General features: G+C 45.8%; 1 protein-coding gene across 1 annotated transcript in view; it reads right to left on the minus strand.

Annotated features, from left to right (window-relative positions):
• The window catches only part of LOC120061450 (guanine nucleotide-binding protein G(i) subunit alpha-like), an 88,374-nt gene extending 70,225 nt beyond the window's left edge, over positions 1–18,149 (minus strand). The window contains exon 1 of the mRNA XM_039011263.1: positions 18,032–18,149. Coding sequence (XP_038867191.1) covers positions 18,032–18,149 — 118 coding nt within the window. The remainder of the gene's footprint in view (positions 1–18,031) is intronic.
• Positions 18,150–20,040: the final 1,891 nt, after the last annotated feature.

The following is a 20,040-nucleotide window of genomic DNA, read 5'->3' on the forward strand; positions in this document are numbered from 1 at the left end:
ATAACGATGTGATCTGAGTGATGGAGCCGTAATGAAGGAACATAACGATGTGATCTGAGTGATGGAGCCGTAATGAAGGAACATAACTATAGAATAACTATCTTCAAAGTAATGACTCGGGATGTCGGGTTGTGAAATAAAAGCTTCTAATACTTGTTCAAAAAAATGAAAGTTGCAAGCGAAAGTCAGGATAACCACTTGAACATAACTGATGCGTTCTCCTTTTTTCTACTACCTGTTGCAAGGCATTCTGGTACTTGCAGTCAATACCGTAAATCCAATACTAACCAATACAGCAGAAGTATGTATGTAGTTCTCGCCATCGCCATCACACGAATTATAATACAATTACATATGTAAATAACTGTAAAGAAAATATCTTTAGATACAGCTCAATGAATTAACTGTAAACATTAACTCTAACACATTAAAAGTTACAAAATTCTCCCCCTGATGAACAACTGTGTTCAACTCTGAACTGAATAGGTCTTCTCAACAAAGTCCCTGAAGCAGTACGAACTGAACATGACCGAACTAGGTCATCTCGACCCGGAAACAGTTCCTCCATCTTTCCTAGTCTCCAGGTTTGTCTGGGTGTGTTATCTTCGCCGATGAGTGCAACGTCACCCGCTTTCAGTGGGGTGTGCTGTGGTGTGTCACAGCGCTGTGCTGACATTAGATCCAGTAAGTAGTGACTTTGCGCTGTCTCTTCGCCAGCTGTTCTAGAAGCTGGTCACAAGTCTCTGCCTGTACTTCCATCTGCGTGTCATTTCCTCCTTGTTTAGCGTTGGGTGCTGAGTGTCAGCCGGAAATGGATTGGAGAGGTTAATCTTTTACCCAGCAGGAAGTGTGCTGGGGTCAGGGGTTGTAGTTCATCCACTTCATTGTGCACGAAGAGGCCTAGAATTTAGGATAGCTTCAACCTCTGTCAGGACTGTGCACATCTCTTCAAAGTTGAGTGAAGCTCTCCCAAGAACCTTTCTCAGGCATGCTTTCACTGACCTGACGAGTCTTTCCCAGAATCCGCCCCACCAGGCTGCTCGCTCGGCGATGAACCTCCAGGTGATGCCCCTTTCTGAGAAGAACGCCAAGAGTTGGGGATCTTCGATTGTCTTCCACAGCTCTTTCAAGTCCTGATCAGCTCTCTTGAACATTTTTGCATTGTCTGAGTAGATTACCTTGCATAATCCTCTCCTTGAGATTAATCTTTTCAGAGCTAACAGGAATGTCTCTGTTGACTGATCTGAGACCAGTTCCAAATGCACTGCTCTGGTTACAGCACAAGTGAACAGTGCAATGTATGACTTCTTCACGAAACCATTTTCTTTCACATAGTGGTCCTGCAAAATCCACACCTGGGACTTCGAAATGGTGGAGATTCAGGTATTCTGTCTTTTGGTAAAGGCGCAGTGACCTGCTGTCTGGCCCTTGCCTTGAATCTCTTGCACACTATACATCTTGCCACTGTGCTCTTGACTAGCTGTCTAGCACGCAACATCCAGTATCGCTCTCTGATTTGTACTAGAGTGTCTCTTGCTCCAGAATGCATCACCTTCTCATGGTGGTACTGTATCAGCATTTGAGTATTGGTGCTTGTTGGGCAGAACCCATGGGTGCTGCTCTCTGAATGTGACGTTGGACTGTTGCAGTCTTCCTCCTACATTGAGTAGTTTGTGTTCGTCCAGGAACGGTTTCAGTTCTCTGATTTTACAGTCATTGTTTAGGCTTTTTCTTACCTTCAGTAGTTTGATCTCCTGACTGAAACTCGTGTTATCTTGATCCAGTACTTTTGTGCTTCAGTTCGTCAGCAGTCAGTTAACGTCACATCTTTATGTTTGTACGATCATTGCCTAGGGATCTCTTCATCCATGCGGTCACTCTGAACACTCTTTTCAGTTTGCTATACCTTTCAAGCTCCAAAAACAGGTTCAGTGATGTCTGTGCTGTTTGCTGTGAGCTGTACAGCAACCTGGCGACTGGACTTGAGTTCTGTATTCACCTCTTCTGGAACCTTGTTATCATCCGTCTCCTCAGACTGATTGGGTGACGTCAGAATGCTGGGTCCATTCCACCATAGCTAGCTCTGTGTTAAGTTTCGAACAGTTTGTCCTCTTGTAGGGAGGTCAGCTGGATTCGTTTTCCCTTCAATATGTGACCATGACTCCGGTTTGGTCAAGGACTGGATCTCGGTCACTCTGTTCACGACAAACTTTTTCCATTTCTGAGCTGAGTTGGAAATCCAATGCAGCACGATCATCGAGTCTGTCCACACTTTGATCTGTTTTTGTTCCATTTTCAGTGGTGCTCAGGTTGTTTTGCTAGTCTCGCTCCAATCACAGCTCCCATGAGCTCCAGGCGTGGAAGCGTCATTTTCTTGAGTGGGGCTACCCTGGACTTGGATGTGACTAGACTTGTTGTTTCCCTGTCTTGTGATTCACCTTGCAAGTAAGCTACTGCACCACCTTTCACTTGCGTCACAGAACACGTGTAGTTCTGTGGCCGCATGTCTATTCTGTACCACCTTGGTATGGCAAGCTGGTGTAACTGGGGTAGTTCTGAACACCACTGTTGCCATTCTCGTGTCAGATCAGGTGGTAATTCTTCGTCCCAGCTGAGTCCCCTCTCCCACATTTCCTGGAACATGCACTTGATCCTGAAGGGGGTCAGGAAACCAAGAGGGTCGAAGATACGTGCAGACGACTGCAGAACACTTCTCTTTGTGTTTTCCTTTTGCTTTAGAATGCTCAGTAGTGGCCTGAGGTCAAACACAAAGTCATCTGTTCCCGGTCTCCATACTAAACCTAAAACCTTCAGCACTACTCCATTTGTTTCTAGCGTCAACGGGTGGTCAGTTGTCGGTACTCTCCTCCCATTTTGTTTTCAGTTCAAGTTCAGTTCAAGTTGGTAATCCACTTGCAGAGGTCCATGCCTGCAATCGACAGCATTTGCTTTGCAGTTGTTGTCACAAAGTAAGCCTCTTCAACATTGCGTGAACTTGTAATGAAATCATCTATATAGAGTGACTCTCTCAGTATCTCTACAACTTCTGGTTGTTCTGTTTCATATTGTTTCAGGTGCTTCCTGATTGTAGCTGCCAGCAAGAATGGACTTGAGGAAGATCCAAATACCACTCTTTCCATCCTCAGCACACGCAGCTCCTCTTAATTTTCTCCCCTTGGTGGGCCTGTGAGCCATAGGAATCTCACGGCGTCTCTCTCTGCTAGGGATATCTGCAGGAAAGCCTTTTTGATGTCTGCCATGAATGCGATCTCATGTAGTCTGAACCTTACCAGAACGCTGAGCCGATCCGGATTCAGGTTCGGTCCTGTGAGTAGACAGTCATTGAGGGATGGACAGCCATCTTCATGGGACGAGGCATCAAACACCACTCTGTTTTGTCGTCACCTTATCTTCTCAGAGTACTGCATGGTGAGGTAAGTAGTATTTTACGTTGTATGCGCTTGATGCTTTGTCCTTGGGCACGTCCTCTGTCATATCCTGTTTTAAGTAGTCCTGTACTACTTCATTGTATCTGCTGTACAACGTCACATCCTTCTTCAGTCTTTTCTTCAGACTTTCAAACCATTTCTTGGCGATTCTATAGTTGTCTTGGAGTTCTGGCATTTCTCATTTCCATGGCAACTCCACATGGTATTGTCCATCTTTGAAGGTGGTTGTTTTCTCGAACCTCTGTAGAGCCTCGTTTTCCTCTGGGTTCTGTGTTCTCACTTATAATACCCAGAGACTCAAGCTCCCAGAATGCATGCAGTTGTTTGGAGACTAGTGTGTCTTCATCAAGTGCAATGAACATGCATGTTGCCTTGGCGACACATGATATGGACACGGGTCCCTGCACCGACCATCCAAAGGTGCTCTCTAAAGCAACCAGCGTCTCCGTCAGTCGCTCCACTCTGCCTGATACTACCTGCCAGTAGTAGTCTGCTCCTATCAGGACAGAGAGTTCAGGATCATTGTCATCTCCTGGAAAGTCTGCGAGCTGCAGTCCCTTTCTATTGAGCTCATGTTGAATCTGTTCACCAGGAACCACTTGTGGGGTTTTAATTGCCTCTCTCGCTATTCTCTGCTGTTTGTCTCAGACATTCTCCAAGATGACTTTCACTGTGTTGTGTTGGGACGTTTCTGGAACAGAGGAGCCAAAAGTGTGAAGAGTGAGTGCCTCTTGTCTGATTACTGGTAGCTTCAAGCCCTTCATGTACGAAGCTTCTCTGACTGCCTCCATCTAGTAAGCAACGAGCTATCTTCCTGCCCGATGGGCCGTCTACTCATGCCTTTGCCGTTTGTAGAAACACAGTGTTCTGTCCGTCTGGTTTCATCTTCACTGAAATGGGGAATAACTGAGGAAGCAATCATCTGCTTCAGAAACAGTAGGGGGGGTTGAACCTCACTCCTCTTACCAGTACACACTGCAATGTGATGTCTGCTTCAGAAACAGTAGGGGGGGGTTGAACCTCACTCCTCTTACCAGTACACACTGCAATGTGATGTCTGCTTCAGAAACAGTAGGGGGGGTTGAACCTCACTCCTCTTACCAGTACACACTGCAATGTGATGTCTGCTTCAGAAACAGTAGGGGGGGGGGGTTGAACCTCACTCCTCTTACCAGTACACACTGCAATGTGATGTCTGCTTCAGAAACAGTAGGGGGGTTGAACCTCACTCCTCTTACCAGTACACACTGCAATGTGATGTCTGCTTCAGAAACAGTAGGGGGTTGAACCTCACTCCTCTTACCAGTACACACTGCAATGTGATGTCTGCTTCAGAAACAGTAGGGGGGTTGAACCTCACTCCTCTTACCAGTACACACTGCAATGTGATGTCTGCTTCAGAAACAGTAGGGGGTTGAACCTCACTCCTCTTACCAGTACACACTGCAATGTGATGTCTGCTTCAGAAACAGTAGGGGGGGGGGGGGTTGAACCTCACTCCTCTTACCAGTACACACTGCAATGTGATGTCTGCTTCAGAAACAGTAGGGGGGTTGAACCTCACTCCTCTTACCAGTACACACTGCAATGTGATGTCTGCTTCAGAAACAGTAGGGGGTTGAACCTCACTCCTCTTACCAGTACACACTGCAATGTGATGTCTGCTTCAGAAACAGTAGGGGGGTTGAACCTCACTCCTCTTACCAGTACACACTGCAATGTGATGTCTGCTTCAGAAACAGTAGGGGGGGGGGGGGGGGGGGGTTGAACCTCACTCCTCTTACCAGTACACACTGCAATGTGATGTCTGCTTCAGAAACAGTAGGGGGTTGAACCTCACTCCTCTTACCAGTACACACTGCAATGTGATGTCTGCTTCAGAAACAGTAGGGGGGGGTTGAACCTCACTCCTCTTACCAGTACACACTGCAATGTGATGTCTGCTTCAGAAACAGTAGGGGGTTGAACCTCACTCCTCTTACCAGTACACACTGCAATGTGATGTCTGCTTCAGAAACAGTAGGGGGTTGAACCTCACTCCTCTTACCAGTACACACTGCAATGTGATGTCTGCTTCAGAAACAGTAGGGGGGTTGAACCTCACTCCTCTTACCAGTACACACTGCAATGTGATGTCTGCTTCAGAAACAGTAGGGGGGGGGGTTGAACCTCACTCCTCTTACCAGTACACACTGCAATGTGATGTCTGCTTCAGAAACAGTAGGGGGGGGTTGAACCTCACTCCTCTTACCAGTACACACTGCAATGTGATGTCTGCTTCAGAAACAGTAGGGGGTTGAACCTCACTCCTCTTACCAGTACACACTGCAATGTGATGTCTGCTTCAGAAACAGTAGGGGGGGGGTTGAACCTCACTCCTCTTACCAGTACACACTGCAATGTGATGTCTGCTTCAGAAACAGTAGGGGGGTTGAACCTCACTCCTCTTACCAGTACACACTGCAATGTGATGTCTGCTTCAGAAACAGTAGGGGGTTGAACCTCACTCCTCTTACCAGTACACACTGCAATGTGATGTCTGCTTCAGAAACAGTAGGGGGTTGAACCTCACTCCTCTCACCAGTACACACTGCAATGTGATGTCTGCTTCAGAAACAGTAGGGGGTTGAACCTCACTCCTCTTACCAGTACACACTGCAATGTGATGTCTGCTTCAGAAACAGTAGGGGGGGGGGGTTGAAGCTCCTAATCTGAATTTCACATTCATCATATAGCTGCCTCAATGCATTTATGTCAGAGGACTGCTTCACAGGAGTGAGATTCAGCAGCTTTGACATATGAGCACTAATCACAAGATCTTTCCTTCCAAATCTGCTCTTGAGCAGAGCGATTGCATCATCATAGTTACTGTCTGTTAACATCAGTCCTGCTACTGCCTTTGCAGCTGGTCCAGTGAGATATGTTTTCAGATAGGTAAACTTCTCTTTATTACACAGTGAATCATTGTTGTGAATAGCAGTTCAGTCAACCAATTCAGTCGCTTCCTCCCTATGATCTTCGTAGCAGCTCATACTTTCCCCGGGTTTCGGCACCAAAAATATAGAATAACTATGTTCAAAGTAATGACTCGGGACGCCGGGTTGTGAAATGAAAGCTTATTTTAGTAATAATACTTGTTCACGTTACATTTAACAACTTTAGATTCTACAAAACAAATAAAAGAAAGTTGCAAGCGAAAGTCAGGATAATCACTTGAACATAACTGATGCGTTCTCCTTTTTTCTACTACCTGTTGCAAGGCATTCTGGTACTTGCAGTCAATACCGTAAATCCAATACTAACCAATACAGCAGAAGTATGTATGTAGTTCTCTCCATCTCCATCACACGAATTCTACTACAATTACATATGTAAATAACTGTAAAGACAATATCTTTAGATACAGCTCAATGAATTAACTGTAAACATTAACTCTGTAACCCATTAAAGTTACAACAATAACGATGTGATCTGAGTGATGGAGCAGCAATGTACACTTGAGGTATAGGATTTACCGGCATTTAAAGCACACTTCTGGGTTTTCCAATAACGAGTAAAACCGATTACGAGTATCAAGTTGAGATCTTCAAGGTCCTTGGTGTCCAGATCACCAACAAACTATCATGGTTTAAACATACTAGGCTTCCTGAGGTGGCAGGTAGCCTAGAGGTTAGAGCGTTGGGCCAGTAACCGAAAGGTTGCTGGTTCGAATCCCCAAGCTGACAAGGTAAAAATCTGTCGTTCTGCCCCTGAACAAGGCACTGTTCCTAGGCCGTCATTGTAAATAAGTATTTGTTCTTAACTGACTTGCCTAGTTAAATAAAGGTTAAAATAAATAAAAATAAAAACACAAAGACAGTCGTGAAGAGGTTACGACAAAGCCTGGTGAAGACGGCCCAGTACATCACTGCTACCGCAAGGCCCTGCAGCGGGTGGTGTAGACGGCCCAGTACATCACTGCTACCGCAAGGCCCTGCAGCGGGTGGTGTAGACGGCCCAGTACATCACTGCTACCGCAAGGCCCTGCAGCGGGTGGTGTAGACGGCCCAGTACATCACTGCTACCGCAAGGCCCTGCAGCGGGTGGTGTAGACGGCCCAGTACATCACTGCTACCGCAAGGCCCTGCAGCGGGTGGTGTAGACGGCCCAGTACATCACTGCTACCGCAAGGCCCTGCAGCGGGTGGTGTAGACGGCCCAGTACATCACTGCTACCGCAAGGCCCTGCAGCGGGTGGTGTAGACGGCCCAGTACATCACTGCTACCGCAAGGCCCTGCAGCGGGTGGTGTAGACGGCCCAGTACATCACTGCTACCGCAAGGCCCTGCAGCGGGTGGTGTAGACGGCCCAGTACATCACTGCTACCGCAAGGCCCTGCAGCGGGTGGTGTAGACGGCCCAGTACATCACTGCTACCGCAAGGCCCTGCAGCGGGTGGTGAAGACGGCCCAGTACATCACTGCTACCGCAAGGCCCTGCAGCGGGTGGTGTAGACGGCCCAGTACATCACTGCTACCGCAAGGCCCTGCAGCGGGTGGTGAAGACGGCCCAGTACATCACTGCTACCGCAAGGCCCTGCAGCGGGTGGTGTAGACGGCCCAGTACATCACTGCTACCGCAAGGCCCTGCAGCGGGTGGTGTAGACGGCCCAGTACATCACTGCTACCGCAAGGCCCTGCAGCGGGTGGTGTAGACGGCCCAGTACATCACTGCTACCGCAAGGCCCTGCAGCGGGTGGTGTAGACGGCCCAGTACATCACTGCTACCGCAAGGCCCTGCAGCGGGTGGTGTAGACGGCCCAGTACATCACTGCTACCGCAAGGCCCTGCAGCGGGTGGTGTAGACGGCCCAGTACATCACTGCTACCGCAAGGCCCTGCAGCGGGTGGTGTAGACGGCCCAGTACATCACTGCTACCGCAAGGCCCTGCAGCGGGTGGTGAAGACGGCCCAGTACATCACTGCTACCGCAAGGCCCTGCAGCGGGTGGTGTAGACGGCCCAGTACATCACTGCTACCGCAAGGCCCTGCAGCGGGTGGTGAAGACGGCCCAGTACATCACTGCTACCGCAAGGCCCTGCAGCGGGTGGTGTAGACGGCCCAGTACATCACTGCTACCGCAAGGCCCTGCAGCGGGTGGTGAAGACGGCCCAGTACATCACTGCTACCGCAAGGCCCTGCAGCGGGTGGTGTAGACGGCCCAGTACATCACTGCTACCGCAAGGCCCTGCAGCGGGTGGTGTAGACGGCCCAGTACATCACTGCTACCGCAAGGCCCTGCAGCGGGTGGTGAAGGCGGCCCAGTACATCACTGCTACCGCAAGGCCCTGCAGCGGGTGGTGAAGACGGCCCAGTACATCACTGCTACCGCAAGGCCCTGCAGCGGGTGGTGAAGACGGCCCAGTACATCACTGCTACCGCAAGGCCCTGCAGCGGGTGGTGTAGACGGCCCAGTACATCACTGCTACCGCAAGGCCCTGCAGCGGGTGGTGAAGACGGCCCAGTACATCACTGCTACCGCAAGGCCCTGCAGCGGGTGGTGTAGACGGCCCAGTACATCACTGCTACCGCAAGGCCCTGCAGCGGGTGGTGAAGACGGCCCAGTACATCACTGCTACCGCAAGGCCCTGCAGCGGGTGGTGTAGACGGCCCAGTACATCACTGCTACCGCAAGGCCCTGCAGCGGGTGGTGAAGACGGCCCAGTACATCACTGCTACCGCAAGGCCCTGCAGCGGGTGGTGAAGACGGCCCAGTACATCACTGCTACCGCAAGGCCCTGCAGCGGGTGGTGTAGACGGCCCAGTACATCACTGCTACCGCAAGGCCCTGCAGCGGGTGGTGAAGACGGCCCAGTACATCACTGCTACCGCAAGGCCCTGCAGCGGGTGGTGTAGACGGCCCAGTACATCACTGCTACCGCAAGGCCCTGCAGCGGGTGGTGAAGACGGCCCAGTACATCACTGCTACCGCAAGGCCCTGCAGCGGGTGGTGAAGACGGCCCAGTACATCACTGCTACCGCAAGGCCCTGCAGCGGGTGGTGAAGACGGCCCAGTACATCACTGCTACCGCAAGGCCCTGCAGCGGGTGGTGAAGACGGCCCAGTACATCACTGCTACCGCAAGGCCCTGCAGCGGGTGGTGTAGACGGCCCAGTACATCACTGCTACCGCAAGGCCCTGCAGCGGGTGGTGAAGACGGCCCAGTACATCACTGCTACCGCAAGGCCCTGCAGCGGGTGGTGAAGACGGCCCAGTACATCACTGCTACCGCAAGGCCCTGCAGCGGGTGGTGTAGACGGCCCAGTACATCACTGCTACCGCAAGGCCCTGCAGCGGGTGGTGTAGACGGCCCAGTACGTGTTTCTTATTGTTGTTTCATTGTCCAGAAGGAATCTGCAAGTAAGCATTTCATTGGATGGTGTATACCATGTGTATCCGACTAATAAAACGTGAAACTATGAGTGAGACGACTGCTACAGTATAACTGATTTACAAATAGGCCTACAGGGTGTGAACACTGCATATTAACAAAACATGTGAGTGTGGTGCTTGTGAGCCCTCCTGTGTCTGCATGTAGGTCTGTGTGTGTGTGTGTGTGTGTGTGTGTGTGTGTGTGTGTGTGTGTGTGTGTGTGTGTGTGTGTGTGTGTGTGTGTGTGTACACACACACGTGTCTCCTAAATGGAGCACAAATCCCCACAGAGAGACATTAAGTTCAATAAACATGCTTGGATGGTGGAATCAGCATTTGTACTGTAGCACCACACTAATTAGTCTAGCTTAGACAGTGAGGCACTGCTGGAGCAATGTAGTCACTATAGATTGGTTGAACATAATAATAAGCACTTGTTATTCAGCTAAGGAATCTACATCTGAATGATCCGCTGACTTCCAGTGTAAAGAAATGTATATCGTCTACGGTGTTCTAGACTCCATTTCTACAGTGTTCTAGACTCCATTTCTACGGTGTTCTAGACTCCATTTCTACAGTGTTCTAGACTCCATTTCTACAGTGTTCTAGACTCCATTTCTACAGTGTTCTAGACTCCATTTCTACAGTGTTCTAGACTCCATTTCTACAGTGTTCTAGACTCCATTTCTACGGTGTTCTGACTGACGACATCACGGATGGGAGTCGGGGACAACTCTGACGCGACTAGAACAGACAGCGGTTGTAAAGCAAGAACAAGCTTTAGTCAGGGATGGATCGTTAGAGAGGAAAAGATGGAGCTCGGTTTTGTGGTATCCTCACTCATTTTCTCATTCACTAACCTTCTAAACCTCTTAACGATTTGCCTCCAACAAAGTGGTTTTCTGAGAAATAGCTAAATCTGCCAAGTTTGACATGGTGTGTGAGAGTTTGATAGGATTCTATTTGGACTGCAAAATGCTTCCATTGTTAGGACTAGGCCTATGTGATCACATTAAAATGTGCATTTCAGACCAACAGGAGACTTTCACATGTTCCTCAGACTAAGAAAAAGCCTCAGTTAACACGAGTTTTGAATGTGCAATAACATTATTTGATGGGGTTCAAGTCCGGGCTCTGGCCGGGCCACTCAAGGACATTCAGACTTGTCCCGAAGACAGTCCTGCGTCGTCTTGGCTGTGTGCTTAGGGTCATTTTTCTGTTGGAAGGTGAACCTTCGACACAGTCTGAGGTCCTGAGTGCTCTGGTGCAGGTTTTCATCAAGTATCTATCTACACTTTGCTCCGTTCATCTTTACCTCGATCCTGACTAGTCTCCCAGGCCCTGCCGCTGAAAAACATCCCCACAGCATGATGCTGCAACCACGCTTCACTGTAGGGATGGTGCCAGGTTTCCTCCAGACATGACACTTGGCATTCAGGCCAAATAATTAAATCTTGGTTTCATCAGACAAGAGAATCTTGTTTCTCAAGGTCTGAGAGTCTTTAGGTGCCTTTTGGCAAACTCCAAGGGGGCTGTCATGTGCCTTTTACTGAGGAGTGACTTCCGTCTGGCCACTCTACCGTAAAGGCAAGATTGGTGGAGTGCTGCAGAGATGGTTGTCCTTCTGGAAGTTTCTCCCATCTCCAGAGAGGAACTCTAGAACTCTGTCAAAGTGACCAGTGGGATATTGGTCAACTCCCTGACCAAGGTCCTTCTCCCCAAATTGCTCAGTTTGGCTGGGCGGCCAGCTCTAGGAAGAGTCTTGGGGGTTCCAAACTTCTTCCTTTTAAGAATGACGGAGGCCATTGTGTTCTTGGGGACCTTCAATGCTGCAGACCTTTTTTGGTACCCTTCCCCAGATCTGTGCCTCGACTCAATCTCATCTCGGCGCTCTACGGACAAGTCCTTCGACCTCATGGCTTGGTTTTTGCTCTGACATGAACTGTCAACTGTGGTACCTTATATAGACAGGTGTGTGCCTTTCCAAATCATGTCCAATCAATTGATTTTACCAGAGGTGGACTCCAATCAAGTTGTAGAAATAGCTCAATGATGATCAATGGAAACGGGGTGCACCGGAGCTCAATTTCGAGTCTCATAACGAAGGTGCTGAATACTTGTCAATAAAGTATCAGTTATTATTAATCCCTCCACCACCTCCTCTTCGGAGGACAAACATCATATATTTATTTTTTTACAGCTTTTTTGCTACATATACATACATGTTACATATACATTGTACATACACGGCACTTTTATATAAAAGTCACATAACAATAATACATTACCAAACATAAGCTCTTTAATCCCGCCCTCTCAGCCACTCAGCCCATCCCACCTATCACCATAGACCTCAGCTCTTTAATCCCGCCCTCTCAGCCACTCTCAGCCCATCCCACCTATCACCATAGACCTCAGCTCTTTAATCCCGCCCTCTCAGCCACTCAGCCCATCCCACCTATCACCATAGACCTCAGCTCTTTAATCCCGCCCTCTCAGCCACTCTCAGCCCATCCCACCTATCACCATAGACCACCCTCGTTTGGTTTCCATGTGCCATATATTTTTCAATTGTGCTGTTTTACAAAATGTTTGAACCTTTCTAATCATATTTTAGATTGTGAGCTAAAGATGAAAATCTTTCCTCCGAGTATTATTTACTGACTGACTGTGGCTTTCCAACACTGCTATTTGAAAGGGTCATTTTAATTGCACGTTGTGATTTTTTTTAATGACCATTTCTGAACCTGTGATCTCTTCGCAGCTAAATCTAGAGCTGAGATTGTTGTACGCCTCATATGTATATATAGCATTCTATTGGTGGCAAGAATTTGATATAATAATTTTAATTGAAAAACTCAGTGTTGAATCAAGTGTAGTTTTTTGTACCAGTTCATAAACCATGTGCCATGGAATTGGTACATGAAAAAGCTCCTCCCATTTATTTTGCAACCTGTATGGCTCAGCTGTCAACATTTTTGTCCTCAGATGAAACTGGTATATTTTTCTATTTATGCCAGTTCCTTTCAGTCAATTTGTATATTTTAATATATGGCGGACAAACAAGTTCCCTACCTTCTCCCTTTTTCGCTTTCCTCCTCCATTTTTGTGGTAGTGCTGCAATCAGTTGGTTGTAAATGTGTATTGAGCAAATATATGGGAATATCTCCAATAACAGCATATGTGACATACCTTCTCCGTTTCTATTCATAATATAATTGACAAATATAATACCATTTAAAAATAAATAAATCCATTAAGAATGTTTTTTTAAATCAGTATATTTGAATTTAACCATAACATTAGTTCTATCTTTCTGGAGGATTAAAGTGAAATTGTAACCAGCTTTGTTTGGCTTGTTTAAAGAAAAGCCGATACTTTAAAACAAAATTTCATTTTCAATTAATCGGAAATGAGAAGTTGTATAAATCAGTATAAAGGCAAAAAGCCAATTTTTTAACAAAGGATGAGCGTTCCTTAATAATCTACTGGAGAACCATTTGGGGTTTAAGTATAATTTATGTACGAGTGAAGCTTTTAGTGAGAGATTAAAAAGCTTTCATAATTTTAGCACCCCAAACTCATATTCATTATATAAATAGGCATGTTTAATTTTGTCTGGCTTAGCATTCAAAATAAAATGAAATCTTTTTTGCTCATATGATTTTTTTTATTTTTTATTTTTAAACGAGTCATCTGGAGTTTATTTTTAATACATTTGCAAAATATTTATAAAAACCTGTTTTCGCTTCTTCATTATGAGGTATTGTGTGTAGATTGGTTCGGATTATTTTTTTTAAAATCCATTTTAGAATAAGGCTGTGACGTAACAAAATGTGCAAAAAGTCAAGGGGTCTGGAAAGTATTCAGAATGGATGCATGACTAAGTCGCTTTGGATAAAAGCATCTGCTAAATAACATATTATTACAGGGGTTCAAACTCATTTTGGGCCGCATTCGGTCCGTCAATTTTCAAAAAAATAGTCCTCTATCGCTTTTGGTCTTTGACTGTCTAGCTGTCAATTCTGTGATTATTAGCGAGCTGGACTCGGCCAAGATACTGTATGAATGTAGATTTGGTCATTTTACAGTATATAGTTTGATTCCCCTCGCCGTATGTTTGACACCCCTCCATTATTCTATTAAAGAAATGACGTAGTCTGTCCACCAGACTTTAAATCCAAACCTACAGTATCTAGGGGACTTTTCACATGCAAGACCAGACCACATTGAAGACCATTTCACATGTAGGCTAGCCTAGGACTTCTCACATGTAGGCTAGCCTAGGACTTCTCACATGTAGGCTAGCCTAGGACTTCTCACATGTAGGCTAGCCAAGGACTTCTCACATGTAGGCTAGCCTAGGACTTCTCACATGTAGGCTAGCCTAGGACTTCTCACATGTAGGCTAGCCTAGGACTTCTCACATGTAGGCTAGCCTCAGCTAGCAGCAGTTTAATTAAGGAAGTTATTCATGAATCATATTCGTGTGGTCAAGTACTGGCATGATGATTTTCGCTAGAAACTATGTCTATGTCCCAAATGGTACCATATTCCCTATTTAGTGCACTACTTTTGACCAGGGACAATTGGGTTCTGGTCAAAAAGTAGTGCACTAATATACCAAACATTCCTAGCATACCAAACATTAGGAACAGCCTCAATTTTTTTCAGGACATCCTAATAGCCTGGTCCCAGATCTGTTATTAGGCCTAATTGGGCCTGTTATTTGGCCTAAAACTTCCGTGGTAATTTGGCAATACAGCACAAACAGATCTGGGACCAGGCTAGAATCCTAGCAGCTCTGTTTCCCCCTAGAAACTCCTTTCGTTCCAACCCAGGCCTGGGAGAGAGAGAAGTGAGGGCCAAGCCTGGAAATGGAAAACCACTTTTCTGTGCAGTTGGTTAGAGAACTTTTAAGAAAAATGTACTTTTTCCACTAGATGTGTAAACCTATTTAACACCAATCTGCATAGTGCTGTTTCTCTCTCTCTCACACACACACACACACACACACACACACACACACACACACACACACACACACACACACACACACACACACACACACACACACACACACACACACACACACACACACACACACACACACACACACACACACACACAAAGCTAATGATGTGATCTCTCACATGGAACACAGTCTATCCATAACCTAGGTATAGTTGTACTCTATGGCTCCATTGGCAACCGCATGCTTTATGGGGGAGGGGGTAAGGTAACACGTTTCAGATGTTTTAAAGATGATAGTAAAACTTGTCAGGTGTTATCGGTTTACCTGATCCAGAGCAGAACATAAAGTAACTGCTCCCTCTCTCCCCTACTGTCCTGACACATTCTATACAAATCTCACAGACACTGAAAAACATCATTCGTGGTGGGAATTTATTTATCCTCACCACTGAGTCACAATGAAAAACCATAAGGATTGACTTGGCTTTCTAGCAACAGCTCACAGTTAACACTGGCTCTCAGAAGCCCAAGTGGTGGGTGGGTATGCATGTATGTATGTATGTATGTATGTATGTATGTATGTATGTATGTATGTATGTATGTATGTATGTATGTATGTATGTATGTGAGTATGTATGTATGTGAGTATGTATGTGAGTATGTATGTATGCAAGGTATATAGTACCAGTCAAAAGTTTGGACAAACCAACACATTCAAGGGTTTATTTTGACTATTTTCTACATTGTAGAATAATAGCGAAGACATCAAAACAATGAAATAACATATGGAATCATGTAGTAACCAAAAAAAGTGTAAAACCTTTGACAGGGAGGTGACCCAATGGTCAATCTGCCAGAGCTCTGGAGTTCCTCTGTGGAGATGGGAGAACCTTCCAGACAGGCAACCATCTCTGCAGCACTCCACCAATCAGGCCATTATGGCAGAGTGGCCAGACAGAAGCCAATCCTCAGTAAAGAAGGCACATGACAGCACGCTTGGAGTTTACCAAAAGGCACCTAATGACTCAGACCATGAGAAACAAGATTCTCTGGTCTGATAAAAACAAGATTTAACTCTTTGGCTTGAATGCCAAGTGTCACATCTGGAGGAAACCCCTTCCCCAATCCCTACAGTGAAGCATGGTGATGGCAGCATCATGCTGTGGGGATGTTTTTCAGCGGCAGGGCCTGGGAGACTAGTCAGGATCGAGGCAAAGATGAACGGAGCAAAGTACAGAGAGATCCTTGATGAAAACCTGCTCCAGAGCGCTCAGGACCTCAGACTGGGGTGAAGGGAAACGGGAAAACGACCCTAAGCACACAGCCAAAACAATGCAGGAGTGGCTTCGCGACAAGTCTCTGAATGTCCTTGAGTGGCACGGATTTGACCACAATCTAACATCTCTGGAGAGACCTGAAAATAGCTGTGCAGCGACGCTCCCCATCCAACTTGACAGAGCTTGAGAGGATATGCAGAGAAGAATGGGAGAAACTCTCCAAATACAGGTGCCAAGTTTGTAGTGTCATACCCAAAAAGCCAAAGGTGCTTCAACAAAGTACTGAGGAAAGGGTCTGAATACTTACGTAAATGTGATTTGTAAAAACCTGTTGTGATAAAAAAAAAATCTACATTTGCAAAAAGTTCAAAAAAGCTGTTTTTGCTTTGTCATTATGGGGTATTGTGATGTCATTATGGGGTATTGTGATGTCATATATGGGGTATTGTGATGTAGATTGGTGAGGAAAAACAACTACTCAATCCATTTTAGAATAAGGCTGTAACGTAACAAAATGTCTAAAAAGTCAAGGGGTCTGAATACTTTCTGAAGTTATACATTTACAATATTAACATAATTACAATAATATTGTTAAACGGGACAATTAGTAACAACAATAATGAAGGATAAAAATAACTATTACAATGGACAAAAATCTTACCGCACACACTCAGGGGTACGATTACTTTCAGAATGCACTGTAATTCCAAAGTACACTCTGGCAAAATGTACATTGTTTGGTTAATAAAGCAATTTGAATTGAGAGAGAGTGTGTGTGGAGCTTAATATGTAAGAGTTAATTCAACAAGTGGAGAAAGATCCTAAACTACATTCAGATGTCACCTACATTCAGACATAATGATGCAGAAAGTAATCAATTGAGATCCGATCACACTAAAGCAAGCAACGGAAGGGCAAATTAACCCTATGATGCCCAGGACAACAACCTCTCCCTCAACGTGAGCAAGACAAAGCAGCTGATCGTGGACTACAGGAAAAGGGGGTGCAAACACACCCCCATTCACATCGGTGGGGCTGTAGAGGAGCGGGTCGAGAGCTTTAAGTTCATTGGTGTCCACATTACTAACAAACTATCACGGTCCAAACACACCAAGACAGTCTTGAAGCTGGCACGACAATGCCTATTCCCCCCTCAGGAAACTAAAAAGATTTGGCATGGGTCCTGAGATCCTCAAAAAAAGCTCTACAGCTGCACCATCGAGAGCATCTTGCCCGGTTGCATCACCGCCTGGTATGACAACTGCTCGGCTACAGAGGGTAGTGCATACGGCCAAGTACATCACCGGGGTTCAGCTTCCTGCCATCCAGGACCTCTATACTAGGCGGTGTCAGAGGAAGGCCCTAAAAATTGTCAGACTCCAGCCACCCTAGTCATAGACTGTTCTCTCTGCTACTGCATAGCAAGCGGTAGCAGAGCGCCATGTCTAGGTCCAAAAGGCTTAACAGCTTTCACCCCCAACCATAAGACTGCTGAACAGCTAATCAAATAGCTACCTGGCCTATTTGCAGTGAACCCCCCTCTCCCCACACACATTTTTTTTTTGGTCACTTTACCCTACCTACATATTACCTCAATTACTTCGACTAACCTGTACCCCCTCACTTTGACTCGGTACTGGTACCCCCTGTATGGCCTCGTTATTTTATTGCGTTACTTTTAAAAACTTTATTTTGTAATTATTTTCTTAAAACTGCATTGTTGGTTAAGGGCATCAAGTAAGCATTTTACGGTTAAAGTTCTACACCTGTTGTATTCGGCGCATGTGACAAATAAAATGTGATTAGATTTGAAGCGATGTCTAACTACAATTGTACCACTGTTCTGAAAGAGCGAACAGAGCATGTTCTTCCTCCTTTTTGGTTACTGGGAAAATAGCAGGCTTTCTACTGTAAAATGACTTACCAAGCAGTAGGAGTTTTACTTCCCTGGACGCTTTGTCTCGGTCTTCTCGTAGGTCCCGATCAATCATTTTACTCCTCTCCATCGCTGCTTTATCCTCTTGGCTGATCGTGCAACCCATTTTGAATCCCTTGGTTAGCGAGCTACTTGCGGCTTCTTCAATATCTGGTTTGAATTGCAGCTACCGCTCATAAATTGTTTGGGGGGGAAATACAAAACGTTCGGGTGCTTTCGCGATTAGTTTCGCCCAGTCAGAGACAGAAAAAGGCGTTGGCACTCCAACTAGTCTCGACCACTATTGCTGCTATCCCACATGGGAAAGAAACAGAGATGCTGAACAAACTCACGCCACCAAAACAAGTGGTTTCGCGTTGAAAGAACTACGGATGCTGCCGAAGTAGCAGAAACGGTGCAGTCGTTTTCTAACGTAAAGCTAGAGCCTGCGACCTAGGCTAGCTTACAAGTAAGTAGCTACACAAAACACGACTTTCCCTGTTGCAAATGTTAACGTGGTAAAAAGAAACTGGTGAGTAGCTCCCTCGTCCCGAATTCTTTCAAAACTATTGGCTCGCTAGCTCGTAAAACCACTCAAAGCTACTGTGTAATTGATTCATAAAATATATACCTTACAAATGTCTAGTCTTCTTGATTTTGCCAATGTTGTCGCATATGGCGAGCGTGTACGCATCTGCCAGCTGCGCTCATGTACGTCACAACAGGCTAAAAAGACCATCTATATTTGGGGGATGGATGGAAAATGCTGTGCCTCTCTGACACTAAAATAATATCGGCCTACACATTGCTCTGGTCTCAGTAGTAGATGCTCAGTAGATGTAAATGCTCACATTTGAATATGATTGTTGCAGCAATCCAAAAGCCTCTATTTGAGGGAATACAATACAGCATTATTATTTTGGGGGGGGGGGGGGCTCAGAGGAACTTTTTCCTTTGGTATGAGCTCCCCCAGTGGAATTGTATCGTCATTACAGGCAGCTCAGATTTATAAGGGCACATCTGCATCCAGTCAAGACATGATGAGACAGACATCATCATATCTTAAGTTTTTATTGACAATTGCATCATTTAATTGGCAAATTAGATCAACATAGCCTATTGATTATAAAAAGGCAGCCACAGGATTTTAGAAGACGGGTATGTAATTTTGATATGAGCTAAATGTCCTCTCTCCTTCTAAAAAAGAAGAATGTTGAAATAAATCCCTATGTATTGTCATATATATATATATATATATACCTCAGTGGTATATGTCTATTGAGCATAAGAGTGACTGACTCAATAGATCCTCTGTAGAGGGGGATGGTGGGATGAGAGAGGAGAAGGAGAGAGCATATCAGAATCCTTTTCTCCTCTCGTCCTCTTGCTCCTCCTACCCCGCTTCCTCCAAAATGTCATTGGTGACAGGTTGCCATGGAAACAGTGGATGGATTTCATCAGGGGAATGGACTCTACAAGGTGTCGAAAGCGTTCTATAGGGATATTGGCCCATGTTAACTCCCAATGCTTTCCACAGTTGTGTCAAGTTGGCTGAATGTCCTTTGGGTGGTGGACCATTCTTGGTACACACGGGAAACTGTTGAGTGTGAAAAAACCCAGCAACGTTGCATTTCTTGACACACTCAAACTGGTGCGCCTCACACCTACAACCATACCCCGTTCAATCTTTTGTCTTGCCCATTCACCCTCTGAATGGCACACATACACAATCCATGTCTCAATTGTCTCAAGGCTTAAAAATCCTTCTTTAACCTGTCTCCTCCCGTTCATCTACACTGATTGAAGTGGATTTAACAAATGACATCAATAAGGGATTATAGCTTTCATCTGAATTCACCTGGTCAGTCTATGTCATGGAAAGAGCACGTGTTCCTAATGTTTTGTACACTCACTGTATAATCCACAGCATAATTATTAACTTGACCATGCTTAAAGAGATATTCAATGTCTGATTTGTTAAAATATAACCACTATATTTTAGTTATGAATTTTGTATT

The sequence above is a fragment of the Salvelinus namaycush genome, chromosome 16 (genome assembly GCF_016432855.1).
Source record: "Salvelinus namaycush isolate Seneca chromosome 16, SaNama_1.0, whole genome shotgun sequence".
Classification (NCBI taxonomy): domain Eukaryota; kingdom Metazoa; phylum Chordata; class Actinopteri; order Salmoniformes; family Salmonidae; genus Salvelinus; species Salvelinus namaycush.